The sequence below is a fragment of the Panthera uncia genome, chromosome D4 (assembly GCF_023721935.1).
Source record: "Panthera uncia isolate 11264 chromosome D4, Puncia_PCG_1.0, whole genome shotgun sequence".
In the NCBI taxonomy this organism is placed as follows: domain Eukaryota; kingdom Metazoa; phylum Chordata; class Mammalia; order Carnivora; family Felidae; genus Panthera; species Panthera uncia.
In genome coordinates this window covers 44,402,464-44,420,746 of record NC_064807.1, presented here as the reverse complement: position 1 = coordinate 44,420,746, position 18,283 = coordinate 44,402,464, and the positions used below count along the sequence as shown (strand labels likewise).

The 18,283-nt window shown below is 45.6% G+C and overlaps 2 protein-coding genes across 4 annotated transcripts in view; one reads left to right on the top strand and one right to left on the bottom strand.

Moving 5' to 3' along the window:
• Positions 1–4,332, top strand: part of HACD4 (3-hydroxyacyl-CoA dehydratase 4) — a 55,622-nt gene extending 51,290 nt beyond the window's left edge. For all 3 annotated transcript variants that reach the window (XM_049635209.1, XM_049635222.1, XM_049635231.1), the window contains 2 exons: positions 2,423–2,532; positions 3,429–4,332. In XM_049635209.1, coding sequence (XP_049491166.1) covers positions 2,423–2,532; positions 3,429–3,452 — 134 coding nt within the window. In that variant the 3' untranslated portion in view covers positions 3,453–4,332. The remainder of the gene's footprint in view (positions 1–2,422; positions 2,533–3,428) is intronic.
• FOCAD (focadhesin) overlaps positions 1–18,283 on the bottom strand; it is a 313,963-nt gene that overhangs the window by 8,412 nt on the left and 287,268 nt on the right. The window contains exons 36-41 of the mRNA XM_049635278.1: positions 17,116–17,244; positions 14,386–14,501; positions 10,302–10,562; positions 9,456–9,545; positions 6,058–6,235; positions 4,326–4,423 (exon numbers count right to left, since the gene is read on the bottom strand). Of these exons, the coding sequence (XP_049491235.1) occupies positions 4,326–4,423; positions 6,058–6,235; positions 9,456–9,545; positions 10,302–10,562; positions 14,386–14,501; positions 17,116–17,244 (872 nt within the window). The remainder of the gene's footprint in view (positions 1–4,325; positions 4,424–6,057; positions 6,236–9,455; positions 9,546–10,301; positions 10,563–14,385; positions 14,502–17,115; positions 17,245–18,283) is intronic.

Below are 18,283 nucleotides of genomic sequence, written 5' to 3'. Positions count from 1 at the left end.
TATCCTTTCTCTTATTGATGTCTTGTACCATGTTGTTTGATTTGCAAATACTGAACCACCCTTCCATCACAGGAATGAATCCCACTTGACTGTGGTGAATGATTTTTTTTTTAATGTATTGTTGGATTCAGTTTGCTAATATTTTGTTGAGAATTTTTATATCTATGTGTATCAGAGATATGCAAAGTTTCTACTGAAAAATCTGCTGATAGCCTTCTGGGGTTTCTCTTGCACATAATTGTCTTCTTTTCCCTTGCTGCTTTTAAAATTCTCTCTTAATTGCCACTTTTTGCCATTTTGATGACTTTGTGTCTTGGTGTGGACCTCCTTGGATTGATTTTGTTGGGAGCTCTTTGTGCTTCCTGTATCTGAATTTCTGTTTCCTTCTCCAGATTTGCAAAGATTTCAGCTATTTAAAAACAAAATTTTTTTAAATGTTTATTTTTGAGAGAGAGAGACAGTGCACAAGCAGGGGAGGGAGGGGCAGAGAGAGAGGGAGACACAGAATCTGAAGCAGACTCTAGGCTCTGGACTGTTAGCACCGAGCCAGATGTGAGGCTTGAACCCACGAACTGTGAGATCATGACTTGAGCTGAAGTCGGATGCTCAACCAACTGAGCCACCCAGGTGCCCCAGCTATTATTTCTTCAAATAAAGTTTCTTCCCCCTTTTCTCTCTTCTTCTGGGATCCCTATAATGCAGAAGTTATTACACGTGATGGAGTCACGGAGTTCCCGAAGTCTGTTCCCATTTTGCCTAATTTTTTTCTTCTCTCCTGCTCAGCTTGATTACTTTCCATTACTCTGTCCTCCAGGTTGTGGATTCATTCTTCTACTGCCTCTCTAGTCTGCTATTTATTCCATCCAGTGTATTTTTAATATCATTTATCATGTTCATCATCTGTGATTGGTTCTTCTTTATCTCTTTATTAAGGGTGTCACTGGGGCGCCTGGGTGGCTCAGTCGGTTAAGTGGCCGACTTCGGCTCAGGTCATGATCTCACAGTTTGTGAGTTCAAGACCCGCATCAGGCTCTGTGCTGACAGCTCAGAGCCTCGAGCCTGCTTCAGATTCTGTGTCTCCCCCTCTCTCTACCCTTCCCCTGCCCATGTTCTGTGTCTCTCAATAATAATAAACATTAAAAACAATTTTTTTAAAAAAGGGTGTCACTGATGTCGTCCACTCTTCTTTAAAGGCCAGTGAGTATAATCATTACTTTAAATTCTCTATCTGGCATATTTATCTGTTTCACTTAGGACTCTTGCTGTGGTTCTGTCTTATTCTTTCAGTTGAGACGCATTCTTCAATCTCCTCATTTTGTCTCTCTGTGGCTGTTTCTGTATGTTAGGAAAGTGAGCTATGTCTCCTGCTCTTGAAAGTAGTGGCCTTATGAAGAACAGGTTCTGTGCACTCCGCAGGGCAGTTTTCCCCATTTACCGGAACCTGGTGCTTCCGAGGTGTCTCCTATGTGTGTTGTGTGCACCCTGCTGTTGTCGCTTGACTGCTTTTTCCTTCAGTCCAGTCGTCTTCGGTGGGTCTCTTTGCCTGTCACGGGCAGCGTTTGGTCCCTGTAGTGCCTGTGGGCCAGTCCCGTGCTGCTTTGGGCTTGAGTTGAGTCAGACTAGGCATTTGCCAGAGATGCAGGGGCACCAAACTGCAGAGCACTTTCCCTGTGTCGTCCGTCCCCCGAGAAGCTTCTTTGGTTGACGCCCACAGGGCCAGCAATCAGACCCAGTCGTCTGCCCCCAGCCCATAGGTGGGGCAACAAGCTGACTGGCGTGTGTGGCTATCTTTCTCGCTCTCTCTCCAAGGCAGGAGTAGCTTTGGAGTGGCGCTGCTCCCTGTCAGGGCCGCTTGCACACTTCCAGGCGGGTGGCTTCGGTTTGAGTGGGCTCTGGCCAAGAGCTTACTGGAGGAGGTGGATCTGCAACGGGCTCGGGAGGGCGATGTGCAAAGCCCCCCCAAGACCTGTGCGCCAGGGTGAGGGGACATGCCACCGCATCCGAGGCCACAGTGGCCGGGCACGGTCTGCAAAGCGTTCAGGGGTAGGGCATGCAGTTGGACCCAAATGCGCTCAGGTTTGTTGTGAAAGGAGACCTACCGCCACCACGGGGCCAGCCCGTGCGGATCTGCAAAGAGCGGGTGGGCGGGGCACCCAGTTTCAGCAAAGTGCGTGCCGGCTTCCACGGGAGGGTACCTGCCGCCGCCACCGCTGCCAAGCCCCCGCAAAGCGTGCGGTCGGCAAAGTTTGAGCAGGTCTGGGGAAGGGGATCCGCAGCACTGGAACTGGAGCAAGCCCAGCTGGGGGTGGGGGGGGTGGGGGTGGGGGTGGGGGTAGCGGATCCACGAAGCCCGGGGCGGCAGGGGCGGGCGCAGCGTAAACAATTTAGACAGCGAATGCAGGTGCCTAACTGGTTCCTACAGGTGGCGCTGTGTTCACGCTGGGGAAGGAGATGGTGTCCACCACTCCTTCCTTCCTGGAGGAGTCACCGCGTGGACACTACCCCTCCGGACACGGACCTGCTCTGAGAGGAGTAAGTAACTCTCCTTCCCTTATGCCCCAAGCAGTTTTCAAATTGCTGCCTCTATGCGGTACCTCCAGAGGCCGTTTGTTATGCTGTCTCCTTAAGGGCAGGTACTCGGTTTCCTCTGAGCGGCCAGGCTCTCCCAGAACCCCACCTGCTGATTTTTATTTTTCTTTTTTTTTTTTTTACTTTTTTTTTAACGTGTATTTATTTTTGAGACAGAGAGAGACAGAGCATGAACAGGGGAGGGGCAGAGAGAGAGGGAGACACAGAATCTGAAACAGGCTCCAGGCCCTGAGCAGTCAGCACAGAGCCCGACGCAGGGCTCGAACTCACGGACCGGGAGATCATGACCTGAGCCGAAGTCGGACGCTTAACCGACCAAGCCAGCCAGGCGCCCCCCACCTGCTGAATTTTAAAGTCCCAAACTTTAAGTCCTGCTGGTTGGAAGAACTCACAAAATTAGCCCCCTCCAAACTCAGGAGATCAGCCCCCTCTAGTTTTCAAAGCCAAATGTTACGGGGGTTCATCTTCCCCACGTGGGCTCCCTCCACGCCTATGATCTGTTTAGGCCCCCACCCCCGTCTCTGCCCCTCCTTCCCTCTTCAGCGTGGCCTCTTCTCTAGATTTAGTTGAGGAGTTTGTTCTGTCAGCCTTTGGGTCATTTCCCAGACTATCGACACTGATGTGAGTGTTCTCCAGTGTCCGTGGGATAAGGTGAGCTTAGGGTCCTCCTATTCTGCCATTTTCTCAGACTATATATCTCCACAAGCATTCCAAACCATCTGTCTAGGATCCATCCATCTAGAGTTGAGACTAATCTAAACACTCACAGACATGGTGAGAACAAGGGCCTCCTCCGACTTGTGATTTAAACGACACTCCTGTTTATCTGTATTTTCTAGGTTTTAAACAAATTTTTTAAATAAATAAAAAGATGTTTGCAAGAAAACAGAACGTTGGCAAAACCTTAGGAGATCAGAAGGAAAAGAAGACAGATTCTGCTCGGTAAACACAAAGCTTAAGAAGTCTTCTTTACTTCCTTAAAATTCATAATCTCACTGATTACAATTTCAAGCCTATAGCCAACTCTTCTACAAAGCTCGTCAGCATTTCAAACAACATCCCAGCTTATACAAATGCCACTCACACCGTCAGCGGGATACCTGTGAATGAGTCATGCCTACAGAAAAAAAAAAATCTACTACTAAAAAATGCACAGTGGGCAGCAAAGTCAAGAAAATAAGCAGAGTGGAAAGTGCTGTCTTCCTTTTATGCATTAACCTTTTGTATTTTAATTTACCTACTATCAATGGTTGTGGATCTTTTTTGGGTCACACTTCATGACAGGTGTGCTGAAACTCCTCTTACACACGTTAAGCATCGTTGCGAACACAGATTACTTGCATACGCTTCAGGAACCTCTTCAAACCAGGTGTTTGAAGACATTCTCTGGGCCAGTACAAATGTACCCCACCTCCTTGGTGGGGTCAAGGCCAAGGGCACAGAACCCTGGGTTCCCTCATCAGCTAGTGTCCTCTGTGTTCTGCCTGTTGAGGAACTTTTTCTGTTGAAAATATTTTTTGAAGGGCAGCCCTAGCAGTCTTTGGGAGCCAGGCAAGCACATCCATTTCCTTGTGACATCGGAGAGTTATCATCATCATTTCCCAAAAATAAAAAGAAGGGGGGGGGGGGAGAGCGTGGAAAGCAAGCAAGCAGCAACTTTTTTTTTTTGTCTTTGGGGAGAGCAAACATAAGTTGTACATTTTAAGAAAGCCACAGGTCACGCCTCTAGATTGTACCTCGTCAAGAGCCACGTTCTGAACAGAGGTAGACTGGTATGCAAGGTTTCTGATGTAACCCATCAGTTCCAAGAGCCATTCCATTCTCTTCAACACGCCTGAAACAGAAAAGGATGTTTTTGTACCAGACCACGGTTTTCCTATGAAATGTAAAACCCATCAGTAATAGCCATCATAACTAAAGCATAACACCCAGTGAGGATTCCATGAAACGGTTTCAAATCCTCTTGCAATGCGTGAGACCTGTGATTTTGCGTGAGAGTTCTTTGATGCTCTGCGTGTCAGAGGGACCGTATTTGTGTCTTTATTCTCAAAAGGTAATCTGTTCTTCAAAACTGCGCCCCCACTAGCGATAAAATGCACTTATTGGCGTTTCTCTCTCAGCATTAAACACACGAGGAGAAATCTGGCATGCCAACAAGTCAGTAATGTTGACTGTTGTTTTTATAGGTCTTCCTTTAACTTAGATGTTCCCATTTTATGCCCAAATCCCAGAGAAAGCCTATCCCAAAGACATAAAAAGAAAAATAAAAACCAGCTATTATACAGTAACTGGGGGACAAACACCAGCATAAATATTGATTTTTTTTCCTTTTTTATTTTTTAAAAAGGAGAATTCCCAGCACAGTAAAGATTACTTGGGAAGGCTATCAAATTTAAGTGAGGAAAAGGAGAACAGGAATTAAATGGGAAGGCCAGCTAGTTAGACCCAAAGGCCCTATCAAATTGAGTTATTTATTCTTGATATTTATTCTAGTTTATTCTTCTTGATAAATGCACTTTTGATTTAGAGTAAAAAATCTAGCTTTTCATCACAGGGTCATTTTTCACTGGGCAGACACTAATGCGGATAGGAGACAACCATCTCGATTGCCAAAGAGGAGAACAAATCAAAATTTCCTGTACAATCTCACAAAGGGCACTACAATTCTGCCTGCCGGTGTTCACTCACAACCTTGAAGATACCAGATGATGAGGAAAATACAGAAGATACAGAACCAGAAGTTGCCAAGGGGCACTCGGGTTTCCAGGTCCTACCTGATCTACCGAAGCCGGGTGTCATTCAGAAAAGAACGTAGACGTCACGCAACGTGACCAAAGGTGTAGGAAGAGAAATGGGGGAGCTGCCCTTTCAGATGACTATTAAACTATAAATGTCTACGATGGTCTAAAAGTTCTACCGTCTGATTCACTAGCAGAGAGAGCTTCAGGCCTAGAGCTTCGGGCTTGAGGATGCAGTTAGGGCGCCCAGATTTTATCCCTCTCACCCTTGAGAGGTTCTCTTCTAGAATAGCGATGTAATTTTGTTGTGGCTGTTTTCTTTTTTTTTTTTTTTTTTTTTTTTTTTTTTACTTGTTTGGTAAATAACCACCCAAGAGCCATTCTCAAGAAAACATGAGGCAGAATCAACTGACATCCTGTTTGGGTAATGGAAGCAGGCAGAATCAACCTGATAAACTTGTTGATATCCTCGAGGGCCCGGAGGGCTAAAGACAATATGAAAGTCACCAGCAGAATCCATTTCTATCTCCGAGGTGGGGGTTGGGAGCTGGAACAGGTCTTTCCACTTAAGGTGCTCTTCTTTGGGGGGGGGGGGGGGGGGGTAACCAGAGCTCTCCTGTGTCAAGAAGCATTAACCTAGTTTTGAAGTGGAGGAAATAATTATAGCTCAAAGGGGAAGGTAGGCAGGCAGATCTTTCGGTTTCTGCTGTTCGCCCCGGGCCGGCCTTACCTGTGTTGGCATGGCTCACAATCCGGGCTTGGTATAAACCGTGCAGTACCATCCAAGCTAGTGTGTCTTTTTCACGGTGCTGCATAGCAACGCTGAGTATATCAGTCAAGCCCGTCAAGGGGAATCGTCCTTGAGAGACCAAGTACAGTCTGACAAAGGCAGCCTTTTCTACGCTGCTCTGCAAAAAAGCAAACTGTTCTGTTACTATTAAATTAGCTGAAGTCATTATGAAACCTCGAGGCAAGGGCAAAGCAGAAAGGGTGAGTTTAAAGTGGGTTATTATTCCGAATGCTAAAACTGTTCGTTTCCTGCAGCGTGTGACCTATCTGCCTCGTGTGCTAGATTTTAAAGTGTACGTACAGACGGAAGGTTGTAACGTCACCTCCCGTTTTCTCATAAAAACCGTAAGTGATTTCAGGGGTTGATCGGTGGTGATATTTTGTAAGAACACACAAATAATAATAACGACAACTAACAAACACAGTACTCACGTGCCAGGCACCATTAACGTGTATTAACTCAGCAGGTCACAAAGTGTGGTACCCAGACCTCTGAGGGACCCCAAGACCCTTTTAAAGGGTCCGTGGGGTCAAACTATATTCACACTAGTGCCCAAACTCCAGTAACAGTTGCTGTATTTGTCGCTGCTACTTGCAACTTTTTAAAAACCAAGTTTTATTTAAAATGCTCTTGTAAACAATGACAATTATTGGTTTCATCACACCTTTGCCCTTGAGTACACATCTTTTTAATAGCCTGTATAAAACAGGAAGTCCGCAGAAGGGCTTTCTGCTGCATACCCAAGTAGGAGGGTTGTCTCCAGGGAAAACACTTGCGAGTTTGCGCTGTGAACTCAAAACGGCCAGTTTTTTATGGAACACCACTGACCTGCAAGGACGAAGGATGGACAAACTATGGTTATTCAGACTGAGTATTTAACAGATTATTGTCGTTGTTGTTTTCAGTCGAAGAAAGTGGGCCTGTCGCTTCGAGGAAATACTTGGCAGTATTTGTTGCCAATGATAAAACCTGAGCTTTCACGTGAAAATCTGATTTTTGGAAAATCTGTATTTGCTACGATGAGTTAGCAGCTTCACAATGCATAAAAGGCTTTTCTGAGGATTTTAACCAATGTGATGTTTTGATACGGAATAATGAAATGGGTCAACGTGTGGAGGATTTTCAAGACTCAGTGATTCGGTATTTTCCAAATGATTTTGTAATATCGTACGTTGGGGAGAAGACCCACAGTGCAAGACAGACCGATGGATTTTAATATAGCAGAGTATGTCAAGTTCACTGACATGAATTCACATTCTACACCCTGCAACTACCCCGAAGAAAACACGGTTTGTTGAGTTTTGTTGCAACATCAAAAAAAAAAAAAATCCATAATTATCTGTAACTATTGACACACTGTTCCCTTTTCTACCGACATTATTTCTATGAGGCTACATTTCCCCCCCATACTTCACCAAAACAACAATGCAACAGATTAAGTGAAGCAGCAGCCAGGAGAAGTCAACATTAAACAAATTTCGAGGAGAGGCCAGACGGAGGAAACAGATTGGCAAAAAATGTAAAACAATGTCACTTTTTCATTTTGTTTTCAAAAATTCTTATTTATACTGAGATGCAATGGATTTACTGAAAGAGAGGACCATTTAAATCAAACCCCTATGGAATCCTCAACAACTTTTAAGACACTGAAGTACTCCTGAGACCAGCAAGTTCAAGAAGCCCTGTATTGACCATTTAATTTTCACACCACCCGATGCAGACGACTACCATCATCCTGCCCTTCGGAAGCACAGAGGTTAAGTAACTTGCTCAGTTAAGGTCACGTGGCTACATTGGCAGAGTGAGAAGTGAAACCAGGAGGTCTGAGCTCTTCACCATTGCCTTATTCTAACCTCCATTCCTTCCAGAAATGAGTAAAAAGCACGGATCTCGGTAAAACACACTTTTGGGGACCTCAGAACACTATTGAATAATAGAACTTATTTTCGCTAGAACGTGAAAATGTTCTAACTGGTACTTTAAGAACCCAGGTGAGTACCACAGCAACCTTTGGCTCTAGGTACCGCGAAGTAAATTACATGCATTACTTCCAACTATATTACACGAATATCATAATAACAGGATGTAATAGATTACACGAATGTGATAATTAGGATAATGAATAATTACTGAGTGCTCGCCTCGGGTCAGGTACGTTTCCAAGAACTTAACATGGATTAAGTCATTGTAACTCTAAATCTAACTCCAGGAGGTAGGTGTTATTATCTTTCTTTCGTAGATGTGGAAACTGAGGCAGGTTATGAAACGTGACCAAGGTCACACTGCTAGTAAATTACAGAGCTGGATTTCAAACCCGACCGGTGAGGCTCTATAGTTCCTTCTCTCACGAGTTTCCTCATAGTGCTCATCCTTGCTTCAACTCATCTCCAAAACCTGATATTCCAAATGGTCTAGCAGGGGTTCTCAAACCTCAGGATGCAGCACAATCACCTGGAGGGACTGTTGAAAAATCACACTCCTGGGCCCCATCTCTGACTCAGCAGACCTGAAGTGGGACTCTAGAATTTTCATTTCCAGTCAGCTCCCAGGCTTATGCTGCTGGGTCCAAGGGACCCCATTTTGAGAATCAGTGCTACACGATGCAGAAATTCAAGGATTCAACTGAACCTGCCATCTTGAGCGAAATAAATGGTAAGAGGTCCACCAGCTGGATAAGGGCCCATAATTCTCTAGACCTTTGCTATTACCTGGTATGCAGGGTTGCCATTGGAATAAGTATGTCCATTGGGATATACTTATACTAAAAAAAAAAAAATCATTGTTTACAGGCAATTCAAATCTAATAAGACATCTATCATGCTAACTAAATGTGGCAACTTTATTGGTATGTTACTCACTCATCCTTTGGGTGTGGGTACCAGGAGCACTTGTTCATTAGCTGTGTCCGTGCTAATGGTGCTTGTTTTTCAATTAGCCACCTTTCTTCATTACAAAAGGATAAGTACCAGGTGAGAGAAAATAAATTTAAAAACAAGACTACTTCATGGTTTCCGCGCACCGCAAGCTTTTCAGCCAGAATATTCCCGTGCTTCTGGATTTGGTATTGAAGACGTTGCCCTGCGCTTACGTTTGCCCACAGGTGACACTAAAATGTTCTTGACAAAGTGGGATTAGGTAGGTTAAAAAGCCATTCATCCATCTATCCATCCATTCCATGAGGCTGAACATGAGACCCCACAGTGAAGCAGGGATAGTTTCCTGAAATTATCCAGTAAGAAAGAAGAGGCAAAAGTAGCTTCAATCAAAAAGGATAAACCATCTCTTCAACTGTAAGTCCCGCTTCAATAATGGAAATAAATACAGAGATATGTTATTACCTCAGTAATCTGGGCAACTCGATTGGCTTCATCATCTGTCATTTCTGAGAGGCATTTTGCTACACTGATATATAGCTCTAGATCATTTCTCTGGTAAGGAAAAATCACAAGCAGGTCAAAATACAACGTAAGATAACAGGTATATTCTCAATGTTCTGACAAATTATTAGATTTGCTTATCTCCATGAACAGCAGTCTCTGAGATTTTAATCAAACCAGAACATATGGCCAGTTTTTGGCACTAAAAAAACCCATCTTTCCGGGGCACCTGGCCGGCTCAGTCAGTAGAGCACATGACCCTTGACCTAGGGTCTTGAGTTCAAGCCCCACGTTGCGCATAGAGCTTACTTTAAAACAGCAGCAACGACACAATCTTTCCTATTATTTTGTTCGGCTGTACTTTTTTCTCCTTATCAGAATCCATCATTCCACACAGATTTTTAACTTCTTCGCAAAGCTGCAAAGAAGTTAAATAATTCAGAAATATATGGCATCACTTGATATAAGTCATATATTGGACAACATGCTCAGAGATTCTCCAGGTCTAACGCGTAAGGGTTTCTGTGCTTGTTCGTCTCCTACAGGCATCTGGTAAAAGGCCTGGCCGCATATTTCCTGGTGTAGCACTGGTTAACCCGTTTCTAAGCTTGCTCAAAACGTTGGTTCTAAATATTCAACCTCAATTTAGATCTTGGAAGCAAACACATTCTTAGTGCAAAATGCGGTTATTTTCTTCCTAGCCTTCCCACCACATTCTTAAAACATACACCTCCCTGCTTTGCCAAAAGGGCTTAAAAAAAATCCCAAACATAAATGGTCAGGAATGTAAATATTTTTGTTCCTCACCCGAATCTTCTTTGGCAGAAGGTCAAAAATCTTCCCGGTGGCTTCGCAGAGCAGACTCCAGAGGTGGTGGGCAGGGCTGGGCAGTTTCATGGCCTGACTCAGGCCCTGTAAGGCACTCATGCATAACTCGGGATTGGGAAGTGGGGAAGCCGTTTTAAACACCGCCACCATTAAGTTTTCAACAAAACCCGCCATCTGTTCGTCTGAGACGTGTTTTATCCACAGAGGTGTAGAAACCAGGAGGTATTTCTTGACGTTCAACTGGAAGCAAACCAAAAGAGGTCAGGAAGAAACGGGCCAAGTCTGGGCTTGCAGGGTTTAAAACCTCAAGGTCACCCCTGTGTTTGAGGGCACACTGAGAGATGAAAGGTTCAAGGTTACTTCCCTGCCCCTCATTTCCCCCCAGCTTCATGGTCCAGTGGGCCACCGCTGCCTGCGATTGTAGCCACCGCAGTGACCTGTGGTCCAAGGCAACTTGTGTATATACGGTATCTGCCAATCCATCTGGGAACCACTCAGCTTAAGCCCTGGATTGTTTTGGGGAGGGGAATAAAATGCTAACTTCTGAAAGTACTTGACAGTTGCTATTTAGTCTTAAAAGGTCACATTCTCTGGCAAAAAAAAAAATAATAATAATAAAATAAATCCTGGACATGAAAGCTTCATCTGCAGGAAATCGACTGGCCAGAGTATCTGATATTATTAATTTCTTCTAGGAAGCGTAAGGAGATAAGGAGAACTGGCATGCCAGAACCATTTTTGACCAAAGAGGAGCAGCTGAACATGTAGAACTGACCGTGGCATGCTGGAGGTCATGAGGGGTGGAAAGGCACATGGTTGAAAAGAGCTCTGTGTCAGAGACGTTAAGAGAGGAGGCTTCAAAAATTCTTCGAAACGGGCAGAGCATGAGGTCTGTCCTGGCCCTGGGGGCTGAGGGCGGGCGCCGACTGGAGCACCTGCTCCGTTCCGCTGTCGGCGTGTAAATCCACAGATAAACATGAATGCATAACAACAGAAAATGGCATTGGAACAGTGAGAATCAGCAGTTTTGCACAGGAAACTTTGTGAGATGCTGTTTACGGTCGCGTGCCTGAAGTGGGGACAAGATTGAACAAGAAGAGTTTGGTGCTTTGGAAAGTGTGCAAGCTGCTCGTGAACTCTATTCTCTATCAGGACAAGTAACTGAAATTGATGAAGCTTTTGCAGAAAATACAGGACTTGTCAACAAATCTTGGTATGAAGATGGTTGGCTGATCAAGATAACACTCAGTAATCCTTCAGAACTGGGTGAATTAATGAGTGAAGAAGCATATGAGAAATACAGAACACCTACTGAGGAGTGAAAATGGAACCCCTAAACCAGTATGAAACAACTTAATCTGGCATAGTTGTCCTAAATTAGTGCTGCAGAGAGGATTTAAAATAGCAACTTTTAGCAATACCAGTGCAGAAAGAAACTACTTGCAACAATGTTAATGAAAGAAAACACCGCTTAACTTTCTGATGATTGCAGATAAACACAATATGTATCTTTTTTGCAACACCCTATGATTTTTAGGCCAGGCTCCAGTTACAATATGGAGAATCCTGAAATTATCTGTGGTTAAAAACTAGTTCCAAAGATTATGTGATTCAAGGATAACATTGTCATCTTAAGCCTTTGGGAACTGTTAATTTTTTTTTTTTTTAATGTTTGTTTATGTTTGAGGGAGAGAGAGACACACAGAGTGAGAGCAAAGGAGGGGCAGAGAGAGGGAGACACAGAATCTGAAGCAGGCTCTAGGCTCCGAGCTATCAGCACAGAGCCTTAGGTGGGGCTCGAACTCACCCCAGGCTCATGAGATCATGACCTGAGCCAAAGTCGGACGCTTAACTAACGGATCCACCAAGGCGCCCTCCGATCGTTTTTTTAAAAAGACAAGGTATATAATTAAGAAAATGAATTCACCGACTTAATTTGTTAATTAACAACGATGTTAAGAAAAGTCCATTCTCAAAGACAAATGCAAAAAAGTAACACAGATCTGAAAGAGAAGTGGAAGGATAACTGAATTCTAGAAAGATTTTTGAGGTAAACAAAACAGGCTGTTCAAGTTCTACCTGGTTCAAAAGGAAAGAGGAGTTAATAGAACAGTGTCTGAGACACGGACTTTGGAGTCAGCCAGACTCACTCCCAGATATTAGCTACATAAACTTCGTTTGATCCCAATTTGCCTCAGTTTGTCAACCTGTAAACTGGAAACAATAAAATCTACTTCTCACAAGTGGACTAAGCTGGGCACAAAAGACTTCATATTGTATGATTCCACTCTAAAGAATTTCTAAAGTTTACATGAAATTTAAGTTTGTATGAAAGTTGTTTAAAAAAGGAAAAATTAGAGGGGCACCTGGGTGGCTCAGTTGGTTAAGGGTCCAACTCTTGATTTTGGCTCAGGTCATGATCTCACAGTCGTAAGAGCCCGACATCAGGCTCTGCACTGGGTGTGAAGCCTGCTTGGGATTTTCTCTCTCTCTCTCTCTCCTCCACCCCCCTTCCCCCATTCATGCGCTCTCCTTCTTCCTTTAAAAAAAAAAAAAAAGGAAAAATTATAGAGACTAAAAGGAGATCAGCAGTAGCCTGGGTCTCAGACTGGGAGCGGGGATTGTCTCCAGGTTGGCACGATGAACTTTCTGGGGGTGATGGAAGTATTATCGGTGATGGATAAAAATGTACAAATGTACCAGAACCCATCAAACTGTACATTTAAAATAGCCATATGTTATGCAATATAAATTCTAACTCAAAGATGTATAAACAACACTGGTGTGTCAGGGTCGAAGACAGATTCAGTCTGAGGTCAGGAAGTGCTCACTGAGTGCTTACAAGTCGCAGGTACGTGGCCACTACTCAGTAATGGCGGCTACACGGCACGTGCTTGGAGCAGACAGCTCATGACAGCTGCTGACGCAAAGGATGCAGACCTCAGTCACGTCTCCCTTCAGTGGAAGAGAATTAGAATACGAAGCGGAGCTTAAAAGAAAGAAAGTACCCAACAGGAACTGAAGTTAAAAGACTGAGGAACTAATACAAGAGCTTGGCCAAATTCTCAAAGAACTAAAGCCTCCCGAATAAAAGAGTAACAATGATGAGGTCATTTAACTTACGATCAATTGGTAAACCTCTAAGGGATCATGGAGTGTGGTTTTCCTTGTCCCACCTTAGAATATACTCAAAATTATACAATTTGCTAATTGCTTTTCTTTAAGCCATCTTATCCCATTCTTCCTACTTACCCTTGGCCTGTACCCTGGAAGGTGCTGGCTCCCTCTTTCTGTCGTAGATACCAGGCTAGGTCACTTCTTCCTCAGCGCTTTGTTCAAGCCCAGCACGCTGGCAGAGATGTTTCTACACCCTCCCACCTACGTGCCCCGTGCCTCTAACTTGATGCTTGATGAGATCCTACCAAGTCTTCAAGGCTCACCTGAATTGCTGTCTTTTCTGTGAAAGGGAGGGATCATATTGGATTTGCCTGTTTCTTAATACCTCCTAAATATCAGGGGCACCAGCGTGGCTCAGTTGGTTGAGCATCCAACTTTGGTTCAGGTCACGATCTTGTGGTTCATGAGTTCGAGCCCCGCATCGGGCTCTCTGCCATCAGCACAGAGCTCGCTTTGGATTCTCTGTTCCCCCTGCCCCTCCCCTACTCACATGCATATGCTCGCTCTCTTTCTCTCTCTCTCAAAAAGAAACAAACAAAACCAAAACCAGTGAATATCATTTATATGATATAGGTATATAAATAAACCTAGGCTCTCATAACTCCATCACTTTCTAGCTGGAGGATCTTGACAAAGGAACTTCGTATCTCTGACCATATTTTCCTTTTTCATAATCAAGGGGAGCTGAAAGCATGAATGTCGACGGCTGGGGCAGAGTTCTGCATCACAATCTTCCCATCTGCTGGCCAGCCATTGCCAAGCCCCCAATGTTTACAAAATCACATCTGGCCACCCTTGACTTTGAGAACATACGCCCAGATGAACGTTAATCTCTCCCCAAAGAACCAGATCCTCCTGTTGCCCAACACCCTTAATTGCTACATACACTCAGACTGTGGATCAGTGGTGGCATCACCCACAGTCCCAACAGCGCAGCTGCATTCTGGGATGATTGCGCCTGCGTCACCATAATTTCCAGGCACAGCTGCTGTATTTCTTCTCCTGAAAGAGAAGAAGAGAGTATTGGTAACACAGCTCCTTCTCGGATTCCTTTTCAGGCTTCCATGTCTTAAATCAAAGCCTCTGCTTGGGTGACATCTACAAGCAATAGAACGTGAGTAAACCGAAAAGTATTTCAAGTGACCTTTTCATTGTGAGTCAAAGAATGTGCCCACAGGCAGCAGCAGGTTAAGCCTTGGAACTGGCAAGGGCCATGATCTAGCTTGGGAAATTTCTCTTCTGGTGTCCCAAGAAACCTAAATAATCAAGGGGCGCCTGCCTGGATGGTTTAATCAGTTAAGCATCTGACTTCGGCTCAGGTCATGATCTCATGGTTTGTGGGTTCGAGCCCCACGTCGGGCTCTGTGCTGACAGCTCAGAGCCTGGAGCCTGCTTTGGATTCTGTGTCTCCTTCTCCATCTGCCCCTGCCCCACTCGTGCTCTCTCTCTCAAAATAAATAAATAAGTAAATAAAAATAAAAGAAAAAAAAAGAAAACTAAATAATCAAATACCATGAAAAATTTGAGAAAACACGAGCTAAAACTCTTTGCCTCTGTTTTCCTCTCCTTCTACCTTGCATTCAGCTCATAGAAAAATCCGTTTAGGTCTGGAAGGACTTAAAAATGTTGCCACATTCCCCAGTGATCGAGTCCTTTTAGTAGCCTGATCCCCATCAGCACATGTATTTTCCCAACGCCTTTTCTTCTTTTTTCTAAGGATTTTTACTAAAACATAAACATTTTAATACAGCACACAAAAGTAGGGGGAGGCTCAGGAGAACACAATTTTGTTTTTTTTTTAATTTTTGAGAGACAGAGAGAGACAGAGCGGGGAAGGGGCAGAGAGAGGCAGACACAGAATCTGAAACAGGCTCCAGGCTCTGAGCTGTCAGCACAGAGCCGGATGCGGAGCTCGAACTCACAAACTGCGAGATCCTGACCTGAGCCGAAGTCGCACGCTCAACCGACTGAGCCACCCAGGCGCCCCAGGAGAACACAATTTTTAATGAAATCTCCAGAAACACGGTATCGGTGACGTCATATCTTACACAGGTATTAGGTTCAACTGAAAGCATTTAAGTGAAAAACTGTACATAGTCAGAATCATCTTTGAGCAACCTCTCAGCTGCATATAAATTATGGTTTATGAGGCGTTTTGTATATCGTGAGCACCGTAAACAGTAGGCAAACACACACACACAAACACACACATACACACACACAGGATATTATAGCATTGTTAAAAAATTGTCCCCCCCCCCACCCCCCGACCAATGCCACTTTTTCTTGAGATCGGGGCCGGGGGTGGGGGGGGATGTACATGGGATTAAATGTGCATATACTAACTCCACAAAAGAGGTTGCTGGGGTGTGCATTCCCTCTGCCTCTCATCACAAAGAATCTGTGGTAGACAGAATAACGTCCCTCAAAGATGCCTACATCCTAATCCCTGGAACCTGGGAACATGTTGCCTTGCTTGGCAAAGGAGCTTCTCAGATGTGATTGGGAATAAAGACGAGAGATGGGGAGGTTACCCTGGACCGTGCAAAGGGACCCATGAATCACACGAGTCTTTGATGCGGAAAACCCTTCCTGGTTGTAGAGAACCGGAAAGGGGACAGCGTGAAAAGGCTTCGGCCCTCCCACGCGGGCTCTGCAGATGAAGCACGGGGGATGGCAAGCCAAGGCACGTGGGCAGCCTCTAGAAGCGGGAAAGAAATGGATTCTCCCTGTCTCACTCTGTTCGGACTGCTATCCCAATACATCACAGACTCGGTGGTTTATAAACCACAGAAACTGATTTCTCACAGCCCTGGCAGCTGGCAGCCCAAGATCAGGGTGCCAACATGCTGGGCTTGGGTGGGACCGCTTTCCCGGCTGCCGACGGCCAGTTCTAGCCATGTCCTCGCACTGTGGAAGGGGCAAGGGAGCGCGGTGGGGCCTCTTTTATAAAGGGCAACAATCCTGTTCACGAGGGCTCCAGAGTCACAACCTGATCACCTCCCCAAGCGCCACCTCCCAATAGCATCACACCGGGGATCAGGATGTCGACACGTGAGTTTTGGGGGGGACGAAATCGCTCAGGCCGTAGCGCTCCCCAGGGCATCCAGGGAAGGATGCTGTTCTGCCGATACTTTGATTTTGGCCCAGCGGAAGCCACGATGGCCCTCGGGTCCACAGAACTCCAAGCCGATACATCTGTACAGCTTCAAGCTGCTTCAGGCTGCCAGGTCTGTTACCACAGCAACAGAGAACAAATCCACCCTCCCCCAGGGGGGCTTCCTTGAATCCCAGAGCTCCGAAAACGCGGTCTGATGACCATCAAACCGGGCTCTCTCTGCGACCTGTGCCACGCGGCCCAGCAACGGGCCCGCCTCCATCCAGTCTCGTTTCGGTGAGCGCGTGTGGCCCGTGTCATTGGAACTCCTCCCCCTCGGCCTCAGCCACCTATAAAGTGACTCAGGGAAAGGAGCCCAGACGGTCACCCAAGCCGATGGACCTCACGATCGCAAAGGTCTCTTTGCGGCCTCCGTCACTCGCGACCCAGAATCTACTTTTCTCTTCAGGTCATGTCCTAAAAGCGGAGTCCGAAGGCCTGAAAACACTTGATATTTACCGAAGTTTAGCCTCATGAGTGGCGAGAGGAGCGCGGCCCAGCTCACGGGGGGGAACTGGTAGCTCTCTCCAACAGCTGCGATGGGTTTCATCACGACTTTGAGAAGGGAAGGAGGCACAGACTCAGGACCTGCAACAGAAAGGGAAATACTAGTAAAATGCTTCGGCAGCATCATGAGAGGCAGAAATGCCAGCTTTCCTTTTCTTCCAGTGCCAAAGGATCTGGTATCACATGTTCAACTATGGTCGGTCCTTCAGTTCTGTGCTCTCAGTCTCAACCCCCTCCGTTACAAAACCCTGCTTCCTCTGCTCTTCTCCTCCTCACTTGCCTCTGGTTTTTCCCTCTTGTCTGGACAGAAATAGTCCACGTCACTACTTGACCGTCCTCCATACGCTCTTTGTCTTTTCATCCAGCTTTCTAAAAAGAGTGACTCGTCCACGTTCCTGCGCCATTAGTCACTCCCCAATCTACTTCCAGAAGAGGAGGTCATTACTGCCTCGTCAGGCATAGTCCCTTCTAGTGGCCGTGAAGTCCTTCCATCCCTGTGGCCCACAGTGGTCGTGCTGTGTACCATGTGACTTGCCACTTTCACTCTCCAGCCTGTGCCACGGCTGACAGCTCCAGAGGGAAGTGCCTTCCGTCACAGCTCATCCATAGGCCAACCAGCTATCTATGGCATGGGGCTATGGCTTTAACATACTCTTGTTTTGTTCCCCCAGGGGCGGGTTAATTTGCAACTGAAATGATGAGACACTGGAGCAGGTATGAGTGGAGCCATAAGGCACAGTCAGGGTTTGAGGAGCCATGAAGGGCCACGTAAAAGTGAAGTCTGAAGGAAGCCGGAAATGATGTGTATAAAGGTTAAAGAGCAAGGAGAAAAGCAAAAGCAGCCGGATCAACATATGTAGCAGAAGGGAAATCAGCATCAGCAGCCAGAGAAGCAGACTGAGTAAAAGGAAAAGCATCAGTAGGAGAAGGATAATCAGAGGTAGAATCAGGAGATAAGCAGCAGAATCAGCAGTGAAAGAGGGGAAGCAAAGGTGGGGCAGAGTCAGCAAAGGGCACAACAGCTGTAGAAAGGAGAAGCATGGGAGAAAGGAGACGCACGGGAGAAAGGAGACGCACGGGAGAAAGGAGAAGCTGAGGCAGACAAGGCAGCAGAACCAGC